Source organism: Camponotus floridanus, unplaced genomic scaffold, assembly GCF_003227725.1.
Source record: "Camponotus floridanus strain SB8 unplaced genomic scaffold, Cflo_v7.5 scaffold10, whole genome shotgun sequence".
Classification (NCBI taxonomy): Eukaryota; Metazoa; Arthropoda; class Insecta; order Hymenoptera; family Formicidae; genus Camponotus; species Camponotus floridanus.
Genome location: NW_020229215.1, coordinates 1,073,150 through 1,098,876, shown reverse-complemented (window position 1 = coordinate 1,098,876; position 25,727 = coordinate 1,073,150). Strand labels below are relative to the sequence as shown.

The 25,727-nt window shown below is 35.3% G+C and overlaps 2 protein-coding genes across 5 annotated transcripts in view; one reads left to right on the top strand and one right to left on the bottom strand.

The window, feature by feature from the left end:
- Nucleotides 1–20,489, top strand: LOC105248297 (ankyrin repeat domain-containing protein 16). 2 transcript variants are annotated; one of them, XM_025409021.1, is made up of 4 exons: nt 1–679; nt 1,016–1,279; nt 2,041–2,250; nt 20,410–20,489. In XM_025409021.1, the coding sequence occupies exons 1-4, from the start codon at nt 352–354 to the stop codon at nt 20,442–20,444; spliced, it is 837 nt and encodes a 278-aa protein (XP_025264806.1). In that variant the 5' UTR covers nt 1–351; the 3' UTR covers nt 20,445–20,489. The 2 variants fall into 2 exon arrangements, with proteins under 2 accessions (XP_025264806.1, XP_011251329.2); XM_011253027.3 differs by lacking the exon at nt 20,410–20,489 and having other exon boundaries at nt 2,041–2,502.
- LOC105248296 (latrophilin Cirl) overlaps nt 8,156–25,727 on the bottom strand; it is a 320,478-nt gene continuing 302,906 nt past the window's right edge. For all 3 annotated transcript variants that reach the window (XM_025409009.1, XM_025409010.1, XM_025409013.1), the window contains 8 exons: nt 25,532–25,697; nt 25,227–25,441; nt 24,928–25,031; nt 23,627–23,671; nt 21,713–21,881; nt 20,469–20,690; nt 13,591–13,788; nt 8,156–11,235 (listed from right to left, as the gene is read on the bottom strand). In XM_025409009.1, the coding sequence (XP_025264794.1) occupies nt 10,414–11,235; nt 13,591–13,788; nt 20,469–20,690; nt 21,713–21,881; nt 23,627–23,671; nt 24,928–25,031; nt 25,227–25,441; nt 25,532–25,697 (1,941 nt within the window). In that variant the 3' untranslated portion in view covers nt 8,156–10,413. The remainder of the gene's footprint in view (nt 11,236–13,590; nt 13,789–20,468; nt 20,691–21,712; nt 21,882–23,626; nt 23,672–24,927; nt 25,032–25,226; nt 25,442–25,531; nt 25,698–25,727) is intronic.

Sequence of the window (25,727 nt, the reverse complement as noted above, 5' to 3'; positions counted from 1 at the left end):
AAAGGAGAAGCACAATAAACCCTTACGATTTCAAGACAACGAAATGCGACAGACTACAACATTTATTGTTAATTATAAGATAAATTTCTTTCATTTGAAAACAATTGATATAACCGATTGCTGCTAAATAAGATCACGATGTTCAGATATAAGATTCTCGTGGAAGAACTGCTCTTTCATCGATCGTATATAAGTTTGTATGAGTAGTCGTTTGGTGACAGCACACATTTGTTACTGTCGTTAAATTTTGAAGAACATTTGCTACTACTTGGTGTGTTTACTTCAAATTTTTTGTTTATTTTGTGAAACGCTAATTAAATTAAAAATTCCTATTTTCTTTTTTAACGAAATATGTATAATAATGTTGCTACGGCCGAGCTTCATAACTTGTCGCGCGATTTCCTGCGTGCGTGTCAAAGCGGAGATATCCACAGAGTGGAAACCCTCGTCGACAGATATGGAGTGCGCGATTGGAGCGACTTTTGTCACTCGACATCTGGCGATACCTCGCTGCACGTGGCGGCACGAGCGGGAAAGTTGCATGTTGTGAAATATCTGTGCGAACATTTCGACATGCCAGAATTTATAGTCAATGTCACCAACAAAGATATGAAGAGGCCTTTGCACGAAGCTGCACAATTTGCGCAGGTGGAAGTTTTGAAATATTTATTGGAAAAAGGTATTTTGTTGTATCTTTAATTTTTAATTATTTATTTATCATGTAAATAAATCTTAAAATTTGATCTTAATTAAATACAAACAAAATATGCAAAAGTATTTTATTCGCTCTTAATATTCGATTCATTTATATTTTCTTGCAGAATATAAATTATTAAATTCTCTATTTAGAAATCATACATTCAAAGATTAATTTGTTTTGTATCTTTTTAAGGTCAAATTAATTATTGTAATTTATCATTATATCAATCATTATATTATTATTAAGTTAATTATTATATTAAATTACGGAGAGATATGTTTGACATTAAGTTATACCACCGTTCGATTCATAAAGGTGCATCAGTGGATGCTTTAAAACGCGGCGATTGGACTCCTTTGATGCTGGCATGCACCAAAAATGGTCCAGCTGCCTGTCAGTGCATCACTATCCTTCTAGCCGCTAACGCTAACGCACATTTACGCAATAAAGATGGTTGGACTCCGTTACTTATCGCTTGTCGAACTGGTGATGAGAATGCTATCGATTTATTATTGAAGCATTCGCCAAAGTGCATCGATGATCGAAGCAATAATGGTCGCAGCGCATTGCATATCGCTGGTAATTATACATATATTTATAATATATGTTAGTTTTTAAGTTTATTTTTTTACATTGAATTTATTATAAATAATATATAAATAATGTAATTATTTACACACAACATATACATATATATAAATATTTATATATGAATATTTAGATACAAATATATATAAATATTTTTATAATAGTTTTATAGAGAAGAATATATAATGTTAAAGAATCATGAAAGAGAAATTATGATCGCATGAAATTAAATTTTTTTTAATTTGCTCAAAATTAAGAAATTAAAGTGCTAGATTTACAGAAATCGCGATTATTCTCAGTAGAGAATTTCATATCAAAGGTCGCAGAACCTACAGTAGTTAAATTGCTGGTAAGGCTAGAAATGCTTGATAAGTGAAAAGTTTATCAATCAAACGTGTAATATTTTTATATTTTATTAGCTTTCTTTTTTGGATTATTTTAAGGGGATCTACTTTCTTTAGCTAAATCAAAATCTAAATTGCAACTATAAAATATTATATTAATTTTCTTATCTAAATTTATTCTTCTCTATAAATTTGTTTTTTGCATTTTTAAATATTTGATACATTATTTCTTTAAAAATATCTTAATATTTTTCTTATAATACTCATTTATTATTTTCTAAGAATATAAAAAAAAAACATTTTACTAAATTAAGTGGCAATATTCATTTCGAAATTAGGAATACATAAGACTGCATTGTTATTAATTTCAACGTTTTTATTTCGCTTCTTCAATTGCTTTAATTGTAGCATTTCATGGTCACGAAAGAGTGATTAACTTACTCGTCGCATCATGTGCAAATCTTCTGAACGTACAAGATTCTTCAGGCTCTTTGCCGCTTCACGAGGCAGTAAAACATGGAAATCTGAATATAGCGAAATGCATCATACATCTGGGAGCCAATGTCAATCTCACAGACAACATCGGTCAAACTGTTCTACACATTGCCGCGCTGACTGGTAATTCGGAGATTGTTGAATATATTTTGGAACAAAATTTAATTAACGTGAATCGCGAAGCCTCTTTCGGGATGACACCGTTGATGATAGCTCAAAGGAACAATCAAAGCGACGTTATCAAAATTCTGATTAGACATGGCGCTAAATAAAGTCTTTATTCTGTGTATTTTTCAGTCTCTTGAAAATCAACAGAAATCATATAAGTTAAAAGCATAAGTAAATCAACGTTTTCATCTCTATTTATACTTTCTTGCGTACACCTCTTACGTTATATATAATTGAAATCAATTTTTTTTTTTTGTAAAAAACGTAATTTTTTACATACGTTACTTTTCGTAATCTATTTTCAATAGAAAGATTTTTGGTACATTTATAAATTGCTCGATTCCCGACGGAAATGTCAACTATTGCTCAGGTTGAAGAAAAGACTTAGGCAGGTGGTATTTTATTCAGAGATTGGTACACATTTATTTATCCTTTGTTTTTCCTTGTATCAGACAGTTTTAAAGAAGCATACAAAAATCAAGAAACAGAGGCTCTTATTAGTTCGGAGATACCTAGGCTTTACATTCTTCTTCGTTTTCTACCTTTACCCTTTCTCCTCAGTTTCGTTAAACTTCTTTTTCAGTGTGCGCAGGCAGGCGACGTAGTACAGAAAACTTATACGCTTGCTGTTAAGTGTGTGCGTGCTAAACGAGACTGCGTCGCGTCTCTCTTAAACTCTAGAACGCTAACATAACAATTGACAATTATTATTGACACCTCGCGACACGCGATATCTCGCATATTTTTTTAAGAACTATATAAAAAAACTTTAAAGTAAAATCAATAGCTAAATCAAAAAGCAAAATATAATATCGATGATAATCATTATTTACTGATACAAAATGTATTTATAATAATTATTAAAAAAATAGATCAATTAGCAGAAAATTGACACACGTCTGAGATATCTGTGTCGACGGTCCCGGTTAGCGTTCTAGCGTTAAGTATCACTTACATCGCGAAGGAAAAACGTAAAAAGTAAGATCACAGAATTGTACGAATTCTATGCGATCGCGTAAACTCTAAGGTCAACGATTTCGCGGCTTTCGATTCGAGTGTTACGACGACTTGGGAGAAGGAAATGATAAGGAGCGGTTTATTAAACATTTTTCTCTATTGATATCTCTAAGTATCGGCAACTTTTAACAATCGCATCCATCGTAACGGAGGTACCGACGGTAAGAATGAGAATTAAAGCTACCGTAATCATCGCACCTACCGCAGAGACCGCTATTTTGATGCCTCTTGCGATCACGTGTTGTCGAAAAAATAGAAATCAAAGAGGTTTAAAATAATTTTCGCGCGCTGAATTTTTTCTTTTTCGCATTTCTTCTCGCTATCTTTTACTCTTTCACAGCAAATTACAATATATACAGTGTAGGACGCAAATATTACTTCGCAGGAGGCTCCAAAATGTCTCGAATCGGTCCTGAAAAGCGATAATTCGACGGGAGATAATTTTGGCTTCGCTCGATGCATTTCGTCTCTTTCACTCCGAAACGAAAGCTTATCCGCTAAGTATCTCACAGGACAAAGTTAGGAGATTTACGGGAAAAGAGAGATGAAACATTTGGAGAGGGAGCGAGAAAGTAAAGAATCGTTACCCAGAAAGAAGGAACATCTCAATTGGAACGATCAATTAATCTCGGGCTCTTATTGCAAGAAAACGGACGAGGATAAGGAGAAGGGATAAAAGGATAGTGTGAGCGGGGGAGGTGGAAGATATTTACATTTATAAAACGGCTAAGGATAAAACATGCACTGTACATCGTCTGTCCGTGTCCAATCAACGCCGCACACGTATCTTTTCCTCGTCCTTTGATCCTTTCTCGCGCAGCGATACACATGTGGACGAGTGTGTACGATTACGTTTTGTCTTGTGTTTCTTTTTCTCTTTCTTTTCAGGTTTCATCGAGATATCTGGATCGTAATTCGTAAAATCCAAGATCCGTTAAATTGAATTTAAACGTAAAACTACATTTGCAGCGCAGTCCTTTCTTACGAGATTCGCTTTAAATATAATTTTACATTTAAAAAGCAAACCAGAGCGAAATGGGAAATCGCTTTAGATATAATTTTATACTTAAAACAGATCTTGGGGGAAAAAAGATCGTTTTAAATATAACTTTATATTTAACATAAGTTCTAGCAAAGAGCACACAAAAAGGATCACTTTAAATATAATTCCGCGGACTAAGACGGACTTCGCGAGTTTCGATTCCAGCCGTCTCGTTTATCCTTCCGTCAGTCGACCTACTTTAGTAGAGTTCGTTATAAATATCCAACGATTACTTGGGCTCTTTAATATTTTACTTCCTTCGCTTATTTACACATTAACTAATACGCGTTGAGTCTTAAATTAAGATTCGCCTTGCGCGTCCTCCACGTCGCGTCACCAATAATAATAGCTTGTAATAGCTTCGCTACTTACTAGTAAACTCGCTTAGCCTAAGGTATGCTTTATTTTCGCATCTATCGGTCATCATCTCCGAGTCTCTCGCATCCTCTCAGCTCTCTCTTTCTTTCTCTCTCTCGATCTTTCACGCTCGCGCTCCACTTTACAAGTATTCAACATGTACAAAGCCTTATTTACATTATGTACATACGATTCTCGCATTCGGAGTCATTCGCAACATTGATAACGCTTCGCGTGTCCTCGTGTAATGTCCGTTTCGTGCACGCGATTAAACTTTAGTCGGGAAAATCGGGACACATGGAACAAGAACACGATCTCTCATTCTCATCGCACGTTTCGGACTAAACGTGACTGCTTGTCGCAGATACAGCACTAAGTACGGATGTTTGATTTTCTTCTCGATTCGTCGTGTAGTGCTAAAGATGCGTCGAGAATGCGGACTATTGGTCTCGTCTAACACACTGATCGACTTTCGAACTCGTGGCAGCCAATTCTCTCTTTTTCGAACGTCATTCTCTCTCGCACGAACGTCAAAACGGATGGAATGTGGATGCTTGCTATAATGATCTGGCAATTAGATATTATACGGCTGAGGCTCGCAGTTTTCAATTTTTCAATAGAAAATTATACGTAAGCTTCTTCGAGATTTAATTACGTTCACTGGCAAATCAGTTATGGCAAAACTTAAACTATAAGAGCTCGTAGTCTCGATTCAATCGCAATTTTAAAAAAGGAGAAAGGATAGATCTAACAATGAAACAGTAAATGCTCGATTCATGAAGATATAATGAAGATATATATCATGAAGATATAATTATTACATTAATGATTTTTTTTATAATATTCATGTTAATTTAATTTTCAGAGGCGACCATCTTAATATACGAGATCATCGAGTGCTTTGTTTTTGCTAGGATATGACTGATTAATAATTTTCATTATATATATATATATATATATATATATATATATATATATCATAATATATATATCATAATATATATAATATATAATATATATATAATATATCATAATATATATAATATATCATAATATATATAATATATTATATATATATATATATAAAATCATAATATATATATATAATATATATATATAATCATAATATATATACTATATATATATATATATATATATATATAATAATTTTCGTAATCTATATCTTAGCTTAAGATTTTTTAAATTTCGCGATTTTGTTTCATTTTGAGATTAATAATATTTTTATTAAATAATAATTTGCATTTGTAAAAACTTTTATAACTATTGAACGAAATAACTGTGTTGAATTTTTTCGGGGATTAAATCATTTATTATCTCAGTTTTTTGTGTAAATTAATAATGTAGTCGCCTCTTATATCATTCAGGATGAAATATATATTTTAATTATTCAATTAATCAGATGCAGTTACAAAATTTCTAATATTTTTATAGATAACTTTTACATAATTGGCAAGTCAATGTCTGTAAAGGCCACCGATATGTTGACATTTTTCGTGCTGAGTGCTTCGAAAAATCATCGACACATGTTTTAGAAAACATCGGAAGCGATAATGTACCAAACAGGTCGAAATACATTTATACACACTTAACATAGCTGCTATCTTTAATGCGATTATCACTATTACAATTTTCCTATATGCATATTTCACATGAGCGAGAAATAAATCAAGCAACCACGCTAAAGCAATCGCGACAAAGCGAACAAAGATACGTCGAATCTATTATTTGTTAATTTCTTAGTTAATCGTTAGTTAAATTATTATTTTTTCGCTCTTCGAATGAAACAAAATCCCCGGATCAATAAATAAAAAATATATTAATTATTTTTTATACTTCATTTCAAATTAAAAATATCTGTTGTAAAATAAAATGTATGCAATAAGCAAGATAAATGTTAAAATTTATAAACAAATGTAAACGCGTTCTTAAAAAAAAAATATTTTTATTTCAATTAATTATTACATAAATAATTCAACGTAGTTTCATCCACAATGTGCCATATTAAGAATACTATCAAAGTTCATTTTCGATACTCCTCCTGCCGTCAGAATATTGCGACGAAAATTCTCATGAATTCTGTCAATGGGGGCGACGAGGGATGGTTAGAGAACACAACAAACCATCACTCGACACAGTTTCCGCTCGCGATATAAAAAACACTCGCGGATGATAAAAAATAAATAGCGCGCGCGCGGAATCTTTTAGTTACACGGTTAGCTTAACTCACGCGTTCTCACGTACATACACGATTTTGTTTTAAAAAATAGTAAAAAACAGTGACTAAGTATTTTCGCGCATTTTTCCACGTCGTTCGGGAAATCCGCTTTTATCACTAGTATTTACTTGCCCATGTACGGGCCTTTCTTCCCATTCCTCTCTCACTTTCTCTCTTTCTCTCTCTCTCTCTCTCTCTCTCTCTCTCTCTCTCTCTCTCTCTCTCTCTCTCTCTCTCTCTCTCTCTCTCTCTCTCTCTCTCTCTCTCACAATAATAATATATTGTTACTGTATACATATACATATACATACATATATATATTTATTTATCTTTTAATTTATAAAAATAACGTTCTGGGACTAAAACGCGTAACGTTTCAAAGCGGCGCGCGACGAGGAGCTACCATGTACGACTGATAAAGGCGCTTCAGCTATTGCCCCTCGATTTCTCCTTTGTTCTTCTCGTACGGGAGGAAATCTAATTTCCGGCCATCAACGCCGAGAACGCGCTCGTTATTCGCTCGTCGAAACACAACTCGGTGAAAACTCGCGCGAGGAGCGCACCGAGTGTCAGGACGAAGCCTCGCGCAGAACCGGCTTCAGACAAAGTATAAGTAGGTAGTTGCCTTAAAAGATTGATAAATAAAAAGTGTAATGCCCCAACGTTCGGGCATTTTCCTTGCTGCAGTTTATGTTAAGTCAGAGGTAAAATTACATCTGGATGTGTTTCTCTCATGTTTTTTAAAAGAAATATCTTTGTAGTGAACAATTTTCTATTAAATCTTTAATTTTTTAGTAATTAATTTTGTTGAATTATTTCAAATCGCTAAAGATTAAGTTGATAATTTATGAATGATCAATAATTAATAATCATATCTGTAGGAATGATCGATGATAGAAAATATTGAATGTAATTAGTGATGTAATAATATCTATATATTATTTATAAAAATAAAATAATTAAAAGAGATTCAACAAATTATTTTTCTTTAAGTAAATTTAAGAAAAACTCGCATAAATTGTATGCGTTAAATCGATAATTATAAAATACGTGAATATCCATAAATCTCAATACCAAAAAATAATATAATTTTTATTATATGCTTCAATATTATATTTATAATATATCTTTATTTTTCTCTTTCCTTTTTACATATTAAAAAATAATATTAATTTGTAAATAACTTTTTATGATTATCAGTAATATTTTAAAAAATAAACAAAAAAACAATACTATAGAAGCTCAGAGCGCACATGCCTGAAGCCGATTATTTCTCGCATTTAAAATTGTAAAATAATATGTTTTGTATGTGTTTTGCAAATATTCATAACAAATATTTTGCACAATGCAAATAGCACATTTATCAAGAGGCGTTGAAGTGAAGCAAAGAATATAATTAACGTGCGGTGAGATCGCTTCAACTGCGTTACTTTGTGTCACAATATAAAAAGATTTTTTAATTTCAGTTATATTAAAACAAAAATAATATCATCGATGTTCTCGATTAAATTTTCAGAAATTAACGTCGTAGTTTTCATCTTGGCGTGAAGTTAATATCGCTACAGCGATCCCATCTCACAGGTTAAAATATTCCTTTATCGAGCCGTTGTAATCCCGCATAAGGATCAAGATATCAGCACGTGTCGATCCTCGACTTGACGACGACACCGGCGCATCGTTGACGACGCGTATTCGGCCAGAGGCGATATGTCTAAAAATCTATATTACAATGCCTGTTTTTCTAAGAATTGGGAGCAGCCACGCCGACCACCCACGTTTGGAAAGCTTTGCCTCACCGAATACTTATATAAGAGTCGACGGTGATCGACAAGGCGATTCATTCGTCGCAATGCGGTGATACTCGGCGTGACGTTTAAGCGGCATATTAAACGCAACTCGCCATAGCTAGCTAGATGCAAACGATATGTATATCACCCTGTGATTTACACGTGGTTTACATTCGGCTATACGGTGAACCGCGTTTAATACTACGATCAACGCGACACCTAATATTGCCGGACGAGTGACGACTGAGCCGCCGGTGAATCCACTTACCATACTGAATGCCAGCTTACGATACGCGGTTTGTCGTGTCCCGTAACCCTTCCCGACCCGTTACAATCAATGCGGCGGTGGCGCGGGTCTGGGAAGGGTTGACGCAGATGTGCCGAGTATCGATGATGCTCACGTAATATCTCCTCCCTCGAAGTCCGTCGCGCACGAAGATAGGATCTGTTTCGATCTCGATAACACTAGAATGTTATTGCTGTAGGAAATATATTGGATGAAATGATTTCTAGAAACGATACGGCGCGTATGCTTGCCCGAACAATTCGATATCTATTCAAAAGCTGAATTATATTTTTCTCACAATTCGCAGGATAATTTTAAAACATGCGCGTTTTAACTGGAATCAATAATATAAATATATAAAATCAAATACATAGATATTATTAAAATAAATAAAGAAAATTGATTACTGGGATAAAATCGTAGCAGCGAAAATCTCTTGAAAACAAATATCTTAAATTATCTGAAACGTATTCAACATTATTATAAAAACATATAAAGTTATTACTTTTATAAATTATACATAGCGTATTTATATATTAAGACTCAATTAATATATCTCTCGATTAATCATATGCGATAAATATTATGCCAAAATTTCCACGAGCTGCCTTTAACATCGAGATAACAAAACTTTGGTTCGTTACGCTCGTATGGAATACACAAAAATATGGCGTTTAAATTCAGAATAAATCTTTTCGAGACCTCTGATCATCGTGTCGCTTCGGACTTCGCAAAGCTCCTATCCCATCAGGACTCGTCACGTTCCGATTTTTATCCGCGCACTCAGTTCGCCAATTCCAAACGCCCGGCCACGACGGGCTCGTCGTCGACTTAGCTTAAACGAGAGGTTCTACAATTCTATTATACAGATTCCGCGTCTTGCGGTGGTACGAACTCACGCACGCATCGATACGACGTATCCTAAGAGACGCGGGTGTCGGTTGGACGACGTGGCAGCCTAGTTGGACACCCGTCGATCTCGCATTCGCTCTTTCTCTCGCTCGCTCTCATCCCTTCTTCCCTCTCGTCCCGCTCATTCCGAGGAGACGACCGATCCGAAATTCCACCTGAACGGAGACAAGGGCGGCGCTCCCTAGAACGCTCGCGATACGTCGATTATGGCTAAAACGCGACGACCTGCATCAAAGCACCGTCGCGCTTACGCTTGAGCTAAAAAGCGGCACGTCCGTCTCCCGCGGATTCCCCGGATGGGAATCAACGTGATTGTTCTCTTCAGGAACGAATCGTTATCACCGTCATCACCCTCTTCTCTCCAGCCACTTGATGTAAATCCCGGACGGGACAAACCGTCCAGACGATTCAACGCCGTCACTCGGAGAACGTCCTTCGCGGGAGAACGAGAAAGAAAGGTCCTCGAGCCTCGGATCAGGACCTAACACTCGCTGTAGGACGGCGGCGGCATACCGCGGCCCGTGTACATGTCCGTCTGCGGTTGCAGGTGGCAGACGACGGTGTGACCGTCCAGCACGGCCACCGTCCGCGTGTGGTCCTGCTGCGGCGGCATCCCGTACGCCGCCGGTAGCCGCGGCAGGTCCCCGAGTTCATACCTGGCTTGCTGCCGGCGCAGCTTCTCCCAGCAGGCGTTGAGGGTACGCTCCACCGTCGGCCCATATTCCGTCGAGTCGTAATGCGCGAGATTGGCGCCGGCGTTGCCGCCGCGCTCCGTCATCGTCTGGCCCCCGTAATGCGCCAGGTTGCGATCGGCGGCGGGCGAGTACGGGATCAGGGGTCGATGATCGCCGTAGCTCCTCGAGGACTGCCTGCTCATGTCGCTCTGCCGTCGACCGTCCTCGTCGGACATGTCCGATACCTGGATCTCGCCGGCGCCGACGACGCCGCCGTTTCCGTTGCCGCCGGCGCCGCTTCGCTCGATCTCCTCGTACACCGGGTCGTCCTCGTTGATGAGGCCGCGCGGCAGGTGCACGTGCTGGCCGTGGTGACCGTGCAACTGATGATGCCCGACGCCGCCGTTGCCGCGACCGTCCACGATCTCGGTGTACGTGTGATTGTAGGGCATCGCGGCGCGTCTCCCGCCGCCGGTGGTCCTGGTGCCGGTGTTCATCTCGCCGCCGTCGTTCGGCCCGCGTCTCCTGCCGGAGTGGCCGAGGGTCAGGGTGTTGTGCGTCCGCGGGGAATCCTCCTGTTCGGAGCCGCCGTGTCCGGAGTCGCGGGAGTAGGACTTAAAAGAAATGTTCTGCGCAGAGAGAGTTATTGTTTTGCGTTAGAGCGATGAGAGGATGACAAGTGCGAGGGTGGAAGAGAATGCAGAATGTGAAATGATGGGTTTGACACTTTTGCGCCCATTCAATTCTACGTCAAATGCATTGAAATAATATTGCGTTTGTGCGACATCCTCTAAAAACGTATGACATTTAATAATAATGCATGTCTGACAATGAGTCTAGACTATGTGAGTTAAATTTTATGAATAAAACTATCGATGTACGTTATACAAGGAATAAAAGTGACGTTCGACATTTTTGAAAATTAATATAAAAAGACAGCATTCAATAATTTATTAATTGTGAAATATCACGTTGATAATGATTTAATCATCGGACGCGAAAATGTTAAAGCTACGAGGCTGATGATTTACTTGAAAACTTGCGCAATTGAGCCGTTTATTTCCATGTATATTTTGTCTACAGCACACTTAACTCGCACACTCGGTTAATTTAAATTATATAATATATGCCAATCTTGTGTGGAAATGTCAAAATTGCTACCTCTACCTTACTTCAATTATACTTACACCACTTTCGAGTGAAACGGCTCAATTGATGATCGCGCATGCATGAGAGGAGAAACGAGCGAAAAAATTCCGCTTGTATTGCATATGAAGACCGTATTTCACGGTTAATCATCCTCCTCTCTTCATTGTACACATAGTACAAGAAAAAAAACTAACGTAACATAACGTAAACCAAGGCATACGAGATGAGCCACATACAATTCATGACAGGATAAATGGAGCACTGTGTTCTGATATAAAACGTCATAACCGCATGTATTCGCATTTGTTCTCACGCGGTGGACGCGCATTAGAATAAGAAAAAAAGAGAAAGGGGTAGAGGCAGCAGGGGGAGGTGCCGGAAAGAGCGACATGGCTTATTCCATAACATCTCCGTTTCTTCTGCATTTACTTCAGCCGGTGCTCATCAATCACCATGTTTTGCTACATCCCGGTAATTCACAGCGCGAGCGTCGCCAAAAGTAAAAGTATAAAAGAGATATGCGACAGTACTTACAGTATTTTTGTAAAAGAATTCAAGGATTGCAGAGGTGGAAAGAAAGAATTTTTTTTCATATACACGTCCAGTAAACAAGTCTTTTTCCTTTAGATGGAGAAGTTGATTTATGTCTCCATAATTTATACGGTTTTATTACTCTCTTACATTGCACTTTGAGTAAATAATGTAGGAAAGTTAATTCTCTCTTAATATCATAAATATATGATTTCTTTAAACATGATTTATTTTACATGTTTTGAAATTGAAACAAGTCTTTTCAATTTGGATGTGAAAGATCTGATTCGTTTTATTTCAAAAATATTCAGGAAATAATTTGGGAAAAAATTTAGTTTCTTTAATAGATAAGAGAAGAAAATTGGAGACGAAGAATTATGATACACGCTATGTCGCAAACTTGAAAAATAATCTCACTAAACACGTCGAGACAAAGTGTATCCGCATCTTCATGCTCGAAATTCGGGTCAGACTCACTCCTAGGATGCGTAAAGATGAATAAGTGCTGTGCATGAGTGAAAATTAATACTGCACACCATGCAGAAATAAAAGAGAGAAATAGAGAGACCAAAAGACACACGATGAAAATGGAGACGGCTCTAGTTTTAGCGAAACTCTTGGTAAAGCTATTAATATTATATTTAGTCTCTTGGAAAAATAAGAAACTTAACGAATGTAAAGACGCGCGGATCGCAATTTAATGAAGCTTTCGCAAATATTAGGTTCAAAATTAGGCAAAATCCTCTCACGAGAAATAGTTGAATGCTCGCGAATACGAGGATAACAGTTGCCAAGATATTGCAAATGGACTGTATGCTTGATTAGTGTACTCCTCGCAAATGCAAGATCCTCGCGCATACAAAGACCGCTGGTTCTTGTAAACGGACCGCTTACCAACGTAAAGATCGTACTTAGCGAGGATCTCATCAATGCAGAAGCAGCGGTTTGGCAAATCCTTGCAAACGTACGTATCATAATATTAGCGAACTGAAGCAAATAGGAAGCCATGATCTCGAAGCATTTCAGGAAAACGCTTATAATTTGATGCTGTTTCGCATACATAATGATTGAAGAATAAAATGTATTAAAGTCAATAAGTTTTTAATTATATAGTAAACATTGAAATGCAATTTAAGAGATAAAATTGTGTGTTTTTATAATTCAAAGTAAATAAAATGCTTCATATTTTCCGCTAAGATTTTTTTCATACAAAAGTCTACGCGATCGTTAAAGTTTGCCTTACGATAGAGCCGCCCCCAGAGGGTGAGAAACACAGCGAGCGAGTTTAGCGGTGAATTAGTTACCTTCCACATGAGGTTTTTGTTAAGGTGGCCCCAAGTGGCGGTGGCAGATTTGGGGATATTGGGAGCTGAGGGTAAGAAGGCGTGACGTGCGTACGGCAGGGTGGCCACGATGTGAGCCTCGGTCGAGGCGGATTCATCTGGCACCGGTACTGCCGGCTGCCTATCGACTATCGCCCAGCTTCGACCGGATACCAAGTACTGCAAAAGCAACCAATCCGCCATTCCCCCTTAACCCTTTGTTTACTGATAAGTAGGGTCAGCTCTGTTAATATCGTTCGTGTGTTCAGTGTATGCGTGTAAATGAATGATATATATATATATTCTCTAGATAATTATTCCATGCGTAATCACCACCAGAAAAATTGAAATATCACAAGTATATAATCAGAGAATTTTTAATATTTATATTTTAACATTTAATATTTTATTATAATTAATATTTACATATATTTAATACAGATTGTCGTGTCAGTAAACAAAGAGTTTTGTAACTATTGTGCTGATTTTAAAGGCAACTCTGTTTCACCAGAATCGCAAAGTAGGAAATTAACGAATCCATCTGATGCAAAAATCATCGATTAAATGTTGGACAATAATATTGTTTTTAGAAACATATTTGTGGATCGATATTTCTTGTATCTATTTTAATCTTTTTAACTCTGTGATTCAGTATAATAATATCCATTGTATCTCGTAGATTATATCTTCATCTCAATTTTTTAAGTAGACTTTATTTTAACAAAATGCTGATCCTTGTAGTCCACAAAATTATATAAAAAATCAAGAATTAAAAAACTCTGAAAAGAATAATTGTACAATATTAGCTTCCTCAACTAGCTTCATGATTACGGCTATATCTTGTCCATAAATACACTCAATGTTCCCAATTGAAATCACAGAGCTGGGAAGACCGGAAGACTTAAACTCCTCGATCGATGAAGTAGCGGAACAAGAGACCTCGTGCACCAATTAGGGTACATAATTGTGTGGACACGGGGGAAGAGGAAGGGCGCGTAAATTCCGCACGACACGAGGGAGATATGAGCGCTGTACATATCCAGCGGTATCTCGCGCGACGCGCGGCACCGGAAGCAGAACAGATTTAACCCGTGCGGGAGCGAATCTACGACGTAGCGGTCTGAGATACGCGACGTCGACACGCACCCTGAAGGGCTCTCCCTGGACACATCGCGGCCTCCTTCCCTCCTTCGGCGGACGAGCGTGTTTGTTATACGAGGGACGACACGTGATTGCACTCGTTTCGAGATTCTATAGAGACGGGTCACGCGACCGCTACAGCCGGACTTCCGGTCCTGACGAAACCTACGACCGGCGGCTCTGACACAGATCGAGAAAGAGCGCTGCATCGTCCGCTTGAATTATCTTTCCAATAATGATGAGATTTTGAAGCAGTGGATTAGAAGATCTTTGAAACAAGAGCTAGTCAAAGAAGCTCTTCGCATCCCAAAAATTGAATTATCTGATTATTTGAATTTATATGCATTAATTCATATTTAGAAAGAAATTGAATCGAAAGATGTCCTTTTTTTAGAATCTTCGAATGGCGAAATTTAATTATATTCTTACTTATTAAATTCTCAAAACAGTTGAATTTCTTCATTTTAAATTTCTGTAATTTACAGAATTTCAAAAATTTGAAAGAGGTGATGAAATAATTGCCCATCTAGTTTCATCAATCTGATAGTTTTCTCTAAACTTTACCTCATGGACATGCGTTAATCAGTGAAACATATCTAACGGATAGGAATAGAGAGAAAGAAAAAGAGAGCAAAAGTGGTCGGTGAATGAGCATGTGTGATGCGGTGCAAGTGTGGCAGATGTAATGAATTAATTTTCCTCACCCGATTTTTCTTTTTTTCTTTCATTTTCTGTTAAAGTAATAGTTGATTGTAAGTGAGTGAGTGCCTGTGCGAGCATTTGATTATTTTTAATCCTTCATACTTGAAGCGCAAGATGAAAATACATCGTATTTTTTAATCATTGTTATGACTATTAAATTCAATTTTTAACTGTGCATTTCTTTCTTGCACTTTTACGCAAAAACACTTTAATATATTCAATTTTATAAAAAATAAAAATTGATATTGCACTGAAGAAAATAAATATCATTATAGTGTTTTCTTCTACAAACAAATTAATATTGCTCGCTTAAATTACCATAAATTGATGCGTTAATAAATGTAATTTCAGCATTTTGCGAATCGATTAATAATACTATGCGCGACAAATACAAAGAGATTAAATATGCGTTCGGCGAGCTCGATGGAAAACGCGCTTTTAGGCAAACAGTTGCAAGCGCAATATATAATCGTCATGCGCGTGCATTCGCATCTTCGATAAAGCGTTTTCAATCGATCGCTTGTTCGGGGAGAGGTGAAAAAAAATCACTTAATTATACTTGAAGCGCGTTCAGGCGGAATACGGAAGATCCAATGAGTGCAAGAGAGCAAAACGATGTGAAATGCGATGTGTAAGTGCCTGCATAGAGTGCATCCCTTCGTACTCCGCCCTTCGCGTGTCTAGTTAGAATTAGGGATTCACTAGGGGTACATTACGAATCTTTCTAAACGTATACCTTTCCTATCGCCGACGAGAGTTCGTTTGTTTAAATTCCTTCGTCATGGACCTGATTGATAATGCGAATATAAAAAGAGGATCAATAATTAAGTGAAACTGCAATTTTTACATAATATTGCAATGATAAATCTTTTCAGTTTCAGATTATTTTAACATTTACTTTTACATTTCTTGACATACTTATGCTTTATCAATCTATAAATAGCAGATAAAAATTACACATTTTCCTCGTAGAATTTATATATAACATTATGTGTGCAAAATTTATACATTATATAATAAATGAAATAAATATAATAAATTGATGAAAGTTTAATATAAATCTTATAATTATAAAAAATTTAAGGACACATTATCACAGAAGGTTGCTGCCTCAATTAAAATGAAAAACTATACATATAATCATTTTGCTAATTAAATGAAACTCGTTAAATATATCAAATATATCATGGTGAACGCAAAGATTAACGATAGAAGGAAAGACAAAATGGCAATGAAAATGCAGTGCTAACGATTCTAAGTTATAATTGTTTGCGTGGATGTAACTAAAGTTACGAATTTCCACGATTTTTTAAAAATTATTTCTATGATTGGGCAAAAGGCAGTAATTAATAAATAAAATTTATATTACTTTAGTTCTATCACGCTGCAATGCACATCAACGATTATTTTGATAACGTTATTTTAAAACATTTTTATATTTACGTAACTGTGTAAAATTAGTCAGCAATCAAAAGTTCAGAATTTTATAACTTTTTAAATTTTTAATTACTTTATTTAGTAATCATTTGATATGTTCAAGAATTTAATATACAAATTATTTACTTATTTATTCAATGTTTAATTGCTAAATTTGACTTACCAAATTATTTCAATGGCACAACTCCAACTACCAATCTCTCTGTGTAAAATATCCGTTTTGACGAAATTACATCACTTACTGCCTTTTACCTGATCAGAGATATCATCGATGATCCGGAAAACCTGAAATGAACGACGAATCGCGCGAAATCGCGCTCTTCGAGGTGAGAAAGGGAACGAGCTGAGGTGAGAGGGTACAAAGTAGCCAGCAACCGCGTTACACCAAACCCCGAGAACCAGATAAGAAGCACGGAAATCACCACTGTTAGTAGGAAGTCTTGCGGGCGAGCGTGCTCGCGAGAGTGCAAATTCGAGTATTCGTGCTATGCCTGCCTTCCGCGCATTATTTACAGAATGGGGGACATCGATTGTTATCAAATTGATAATGTGGAAACATCTTCAGTCAAATTAATTTTTTTTAGGAGAAGACAAATATATATTTTATCCAAAATATATTTTAAATACTAAGATTTTTCAAATTAAGATTTCTTCTACAAATTTTTACAAGAGAATTTTATGAATTAATTTTGTGGGAAAAGAATAAATTAAGACGATAAATATATGTACAAAAAAAAGAAAAAAAACATTATAATAATGAAAGTGATGGTATTACTTGTTTAGAAAGTAAAATTAACAATTTACAATTATTTAATTAATTAAATAATTACTAGAAATAAAATTTCATAGTCATATAGAAATAACTATTTTCATTTTTCATTATAAAATCGATAAATGTTTTTATCAATGCAATATATACACAATTCAGGATATCAAAAATCTATTTTTACATTTCTAAATTGTTTGAAACTAATCGATGGTTAAGTGATATGTTTGATTTTATTCGCATTCGATAATTTAATTTTCTTCAAATAATTTAAAACCTATATTTAAGATCCTCAAAAGATTATCATTATTCGTTACTTGATATTTTAAAGAAGAGATGCCAGAATGAGAGAAAGAAAGAGAGAAAGAGATAACCTTAATTAAAAGTATAACGAGGTTCGTATTAATGAGAAATTCAAATTAAATCAAGATTAACAAGAAACGCCGAATTTCCATTAATTTTTTAACGAGTTCTCAATATTAAATAATGACTTATTGAAAAAAATTTTACCTTATTAAAATTGCTACAAACTGAAAAATAAATAGAACAAAATACCAGTTTTGATAAAAAAATATTATGTAATATAATTGCATAGAAAGAAAAAAATGTTAAATCTAAATTTTATTTTTTATTACTCTTTGCAATTTCTTTTTCTTTATAAAAATTTAAACATAAACATAGAAGTACACAATAATTTAATAATAAAAGTTAAAATGAATAAAAATTAAATAGTTTTGCAATCAACAAATTATTTATTTTATAAAAAAAATAATCGTAATTTAAAATTATTATTTTATTTAACGTTGTGTGTAAATTAAAAGGATTTAAAAAGAAACTCGTTTAAACGTTGTGAAACTTCTTACATTCTCAATTATTTTTAACGTTAAAGTTTCGCTCTTGCTGGCGTTTTCCTACAAGCTATCCTATAACAGCGTACACGAGCACGTTCAACCATCTCTTTTAAATACATTTTTTTATCTCGCTAGTTTCTCTGTCTTTCTCTCTCCCTCCCTCTTTTCTTCTCTCCTTCTCGCTCTATTTTTGTCAGCCAATTCTCTTCGACTCTCTGAACGCGATAGAATCGAAAGAGTCGAACGGTTCGTTAAATGCCTTTTAACTCGCCGTTCTGCGAGTCAGTTTTTGAAGTGATTTGCTAACAAAAAAAAGCTTTCAGACATATTTTTCGTTTGGAGCATTAAAGCTAATGTATATAAAATCATTATAAATATAGAGCTCCCAAAGAATAATAATCCGATCTATTTACATGAAGAGTTTCCGTAAATCTATATTTGTATAATATAAGGATTTATTTGCTTTTAAAGAGAAAATTTTTTGTTATATAGCCGTAACCATAGGCAAAGTCGTCCTCAATTCTATGTATAATATATATGTTAGAGAATTTTAGAGTAAAAAAGAAATATATATATATATTTATAGCAAAGTTTTTATACTTGCAATTCACTCTTAAAAAAAAGAAAAAATGTATTTTGAATATATAGTAAGTCTTATTAATAAAGACAATGAAGCAGGACTTGCATGCCTCAAATCCTGCAATACATTTGATGTAAGATATATTAAGATAAGAAAAGGAAATTGTATTTTAATTAAAATTTTGTTGGTCTATTAATTAAATAAATAAGGAGAGATTGAGAACCAAATAATCACATCTAACGCTAAATATAATGGACTAAAATCTATTTACACGCGTTGAGAGAATCGAGAGAGAGATAGACAGAAACCATAATTCACATGAAAAGACTATGACTAGCAACAACCTTTCAATTGTGAAGGGGACAAGCTTAAAGGAAGGCAGGCTTGAGTTCTGAGCGACAGGCAAAAAGTGAGCAATAATAATTAATTACAGACGGATCATACTTGTGTTATTTATAATCATACTGGAAAGAGCAAAGCGAGAAAAGAATATGTAAAGAAAAAAAAGGGAGAAACGCAATTTATCGGTACTCGAGAATCGTTCCCATGAGAGTCCCGCATACAAGTTATTACATATGCTTATCTGATTTTGTCTATACAAAAAAATAGACATTGATTGCGTACTTCATAATAACCAAGTATTGCACCGTCATTGCTATATTATGAAAAAAAGTGAGAGAGGGAGAAGAAAGACGCACGTTCCCCTTTCGGACTCCTACAATTTTAATTTCTTGACTGCTCCACGAAAGAACATGGTAACCAATATTCTTGCGAAAATTTACATGTGTTAATTTTTTCAAATATTACGTGATTCCGCATGTAACATAATTATTGTTGTTAATTGGCAAAGTAAAAGAAAAAGTGATAAATATATCGCTCGGTCAATGATAAAAAATTAAATTTATCTCAACAATTCTCTAATTGTTTAATTAAATAATAATAAAATTAAATTATCAATTTAATTAATTTAATTAACATTTTTACTAAAATCAGATATAAAAAATTACTGCTATTTGATCAACTGCTAGCAACTAATGCTCATAGAATAAATTTAAAAAAATACAAAACGACGCAATATTTGTAAAAATCATGACTTAAATTTTCATAAAAAATATCGGTCACTCTAATTCCGCGGAGCTATGTCTCTACTTCGCCTCGTTATCCGCATTTCGGTTTGGTGTATAAGCGGCATTTGGATACCTTGCTGGGTGAGATGCCTATTGTGGTTGCTAGGTGCCATCATGTGCATCTGGTGTGCCCCGACCGGCGATCTCAGCGACAAATTGTTCAGGTTCACGTTTATCGAAAGATTCGTATTGTTACAGGTGGTGGTCAGGTTGTTGTGATTGTTCGGCGGTGACGTGGTGCTAGCGTTGGTACCCACATTGGTGGCCGCATGGGGTGACAGTCCGGAGCTGTCGGTGGTAGGGGCTGACGGATTCGACGAGGTGTTGTGCGAGGCGAAGTCCTTGCCGCCGTTGGCGCCTCCGGTGCCGCCGCTGCCACCGGTGGAACCGGCCGTGCCGCCCGTAACCGTCTTCGAGCACCTCAGGCATTTCGGCAGCCAGGAATGGCGACGCACGAACTTCCTGTACTCCTTTCTCACCTGCAAGAGCGAAACAGAACCCGCCCGACCCGACAAAACGAGTTTAACGGTGCGTGAAAGAACTAAAGTCCTGTGCGAGACAGTGTGCGAATGCGTCTCTTCGCGTCTGATACATGAGAATTGCAGACAGCTTCGCAAAGAGTAGCACGTTTAAAATTATTGTCGACAAAATAAGAAAAAACTGAACCTTTTTCATATATGTATTATTGAAAATCTATTATCTTTTATTGTCTTTAGGCAAAAAAAATTGAGAGCAAGCTGTCTGCAGTTATTGGGTGAGAATATTGTGCAATATGAATTTGACAATTTGCAATTCTGGTGCCGATTTAACGATAAATGAGTATAACAACGGTGCTTCTCGCGATGACAGAAAAAAAAAGTTAAATTTTTGAGAAAATTATAATAAGCGTACTACGGGTGGCGAAAGTGCGCGAAGTAAACGCACAATAATTTGTATTACCACAACACTTTATTAAACATATCATTTTCTCATCTCCATGTTCTGATATTCGTGAGCAAAATAATACGATGTTGACATGATTATCGTCTCGGCGATCTTAATTAGCATGAATTACGTAATCGATATGTTAAACTTAAGTGTTAAGAAGTTCTTGAATTTTTATATAAAAATTTATACAAAAATGAAAACACACGTGGATTTATAAAGGATCGTTACAACTCTTGCTGCTATTAATCTCATTATAAATAAAAAAAAATGTACACAATTTTTTTCTACAAGCAACGAAGTACGTGTAACATTTATCATTACATCAATCGTTCATCAAAAATATGCGATAAGAATGATCTTATAGGAAGCGTATCGATGCAAAGTTAAGTTACTATTATAAAAAATTGCACGAGACTATTCTTATGCGGTAAAAATTACATATTGCTATCATGTTACATATTTCTCGAATAAATTCGAAGTTTGTTGTCTGTTTTCTCTCTCCGGGAACATTCGGCAATGTTACCAGAACTGTTTAAATCAAGGCGGACTTCTGTGCCCCGACGTATTCCCTTACCTTCTCGTTCTGTACGCAATGGAACACAAAGATAAACAGCCCCTGGAGACTGTTCAATACGGTGAAGATGTACGCCATCACAACGGACTCTTGGTTTAAGTAGAGGAGCCCGAACGTCCAGGTCAGACCTAGTAGAAACACTAGCACGATAGCGCCCCGCAGCCAGGCCCTGATCAAAAGATACAGGATAATAAATTACATCGAAGAACAGCTAGTCCCAGGTTTCTGTTATACAATACAAATCGCGATGGCGGCGCTTAAAGGGGATCAATGTATCGCGTAAAATCTCTGGAATATATATTTCGTCAAAAAATTTCAGTTTTGTATATCTTACATGCATCTCTTCTAAAAGAACTCAGAGTCAATTTTATTGTTATTCAAGTTTTTTTATTATTTATTATTATTTAAATTTTCTTGCAACGATTTAATAAAAAAAAGATTGATACATATAAATTCGATAACTTTCTAAAGAAGAATATGAGAAAGAAAATAAAAAGATATCGTTCCTACAAATGAAAAAATTCGATAAATTCCTTTTTTGCGACATTTTATATTTGTTATAATTAATCTTAAAATATAAAAGTAGAGTCGCAAATACTGCCGCGTTGCACTAAAAATTTCAAAAAATTTCTAAAAAAATTTTCATCTGTTTATTTTAATATACAATAGATAATAAATGTGTTTTTTTAGTTTTTTTTTCTTTTTCTTTCCCGGATTTGCTGTCATAAAAAAATTAAAAGATGATTGCAACCAATCCCGAGTTTCTTCAGTCGATCGCGACACACGGTTTAAATGTTTAAGATTAGTAAATGTGACGTTGAAAAAAAAATAATACTGCTGTCACGTAGCTGTCGTGAGACACGCAACGGGCGACGTTTAAATATTACAACAGTATGCAGAGTCCAACCTTTTTATTTTCGCAGGCACTACTTTAAGCGTCGCCGAAATCGCGACGTCTTATCTAAATCGTTGTGATTAGAACGTGACGTTACACAGGTAGGCGGATATATCTCTACGGTATACTTTCACGTCTATCTACTTGTAAATCAGGCGTAATACCCGAAACTAAGGAAAATACTACATGCAGTGAATCGTTGTGTCTACTCACAGGAAATACAAATGTCATAATAAATATAAGTATAATAATGTACAGTATAATATATAGTTATTATACCAGCCAACTTTAGCTGTTAATATAAAGTTGACATAATCAGTTGATGATATTTTCCTTATAAAACAGTTTAAAAATACAAAGAAATGATTATTTAGAAAAAAATCTTCAATTATAATAACTATTTTATTCAATACTTAAAATTAAATTATATTTACTATAAAATTATGCATTAAAATTGTACATATCATGATGTTATTTACTTAAGCAATATTTTTTCTGTGATTTAACGATAAGCTCTCAATTGAAACAAAAAAAATGCGAGATTTCGAAATGACTTGATAGATCATATGTTGTTATGATTTTTTAATTGCGAAGGATTAAGTGAGGGCACTATATTTTTACAAAAGAGTTTAATTTTTACCAGTTATTTTTTATTTTACTGTAATCATTTAATTTAAAATTGTTAGTCTTCAAATATTATAAATATATTGCATCTTCATACACTTATTCCTTCAATTGTTGTATTAATTACATCATGTGCAGACATAAACATGTTACATATTGGCGCTTTAAATCGCGTTTCCGGTGAGTATCACATTATCACATATGGCGAGTGTTTCGATGTATGATGTGAGAGACTAAAGACTACAGCTACGTTCACAAAATCAATATGAAATGATACTCGAATAGCTTAAAATGAAATGGATTAAAGAAAAAAAAATAATGAAACGAGCGAGATGGTGATCAATGACGATGTTAACTATATGGGTGAATAATAATAAAAATGGTAAATATCTTACAAGTGCGCTTGCAATTTGTTGGGAAGAGCATTCTCTTCCTTTCCACTACCAACCAACCACGCCATGCAGAAGAATGTAGAACAGTGTAGACAGAAGTGGGTAGAAGATTTAATACAAAAATGAAACAAGAGTTAGGTGATTGTTCCGGCACCATTATTTAATTGATTATAATTTACGTTTCGATTTGCAATACTCGATTCGTATTACTTTTTTGCCGAGCACGCAAAGTACTTTTTGCTCGCAAGTAAAATGATGCGATCGTTATGATTAATTATGTCAATTATGCGGATTAAAAAGATCATTGTACGTATTTTAATACTTGTCATCATGAAAGACATTATTTGTAATAATCCGAATCGGGATTGCAATAATTTTTTCATTACCATCACCAAATTGTTTATATGTTTTCACGAAACAGAGACAATTTTTTTTTCATTTATTTTATAATAATTTATAAACATAAATTTTATTTCCGTTCAGTAAATTTGTAAATTAGACATTCAGGCGATATTCAGGGTGCCCCAAGGAACAAATGGATATACAAATAATTTCACACAATTATCTATGATAAAAATTCATAAATGTAACAAACGTTAGTAAAGTTGAAAATTTATGAAATCGTAGCAAAAATCTTTAAAATCTAACATTTACAGATTAAAAAATTTGTATTTTAAATCTCACATTTTCAAATTTTAAAAATTATTATTAATCATTATTAATAAAATTACTAAAAAGTTCTCGTGTTTTTGGATAACACTTAGCATCTGCAGAATTTTTGAAATCTAAAGCATAGAATTTAGTTTGCAAAGCAAAAAGTAAATATGAAACTTTTTTTATTCGAACCGCAAATAGTTTATATAGTTATTTCAGCGATTTTTTTCAATCACCCTGAGTGGTATGGTACACCCTGCATATGACGATCTGTGTGATCAAACGATATACTCGTGTATATCCTAAAATGATATATCGTGTATATCACAGCAATACAGTGGTGTGTCGAACGAGAACGAAATCTGCGGTCATTCCAAACATAGGACTCAAAACCAAAACCAAAAATTCAGCATGGCCGCCAAAAGATGCGTGACAACAAGATCCGCGTTCGGGAGATCTCTTTAAGCAAGTAAAGCTTGCGAACGTGTAAACCGAAAGCATCAAACAAACATCTCGGATACTACGCTTCGACGGGAGGATCAAATCTCGAATATAACGGACAACGGACGGACTCGATTGATATACGGTATATACAGTTCGTAATTTACGGTGATTTACTAGAACAAGCTACTAGGGATCACTGTGCTTACCTTGCGCTAGCCAGTCGGGAGTGCTCTTTACTCTTCATGGCCACGGTGGTGTTTGCGTGCCGACACATCATGTAGATCGCCATTGATAAAAATACCAGATTCGCCTGCGAAAATGACAGTAAAATCGATTATAGCGACGTTTCGATGCCGTCATCGGGAAACTGAAAATCTCAAAAAAATGTCACGTTAATATATACGGAATAGATGCGAGTAAACTTTGTCAACTACTTAATGTGCTTTTCTTTCAGCCGATCAATTGCATTAACGTTTAATTAATTAATAATATACCAGCTAATTACCAATATAACGAGTATCACAGGCCCAACAAAGCTGAAGATGAAATAATTATCCGCTCGTAGCCAACAATACCGATCGGTACCATAACTGAGTGGGTCAATTATGCAGGAAATTGCTACAACCAGCAGCGGTGCGCCATATGCGACCAGATAATACCATCGAAGTCGAGATTTTTCCGCCTCGAAGACTTCGATCAGCATCACGTATAATTGGAATCCTGCGACATGATATAAAATCGAGTAAAAAATAAATGAAAATAGAGCAAGATATATTACAAATTGCGAGCAAGACGATTGAATTAATTAACCTTCGAGGAACATCCAGGCAAACGCGCACAAGAAGAAGAAGTGCAATAAACCGGCCACGATGCCGCAGACGATCCTCTGATTCGTCTGACCGATCCCGCAAACAAAGAGTACCTCGGCTATCAACAGGCACACGCAGAGATTCTTGTGAATCGTCGTCCTATCCGACTGTAAAGAAAATCCGGGGGTGAGGAAAAA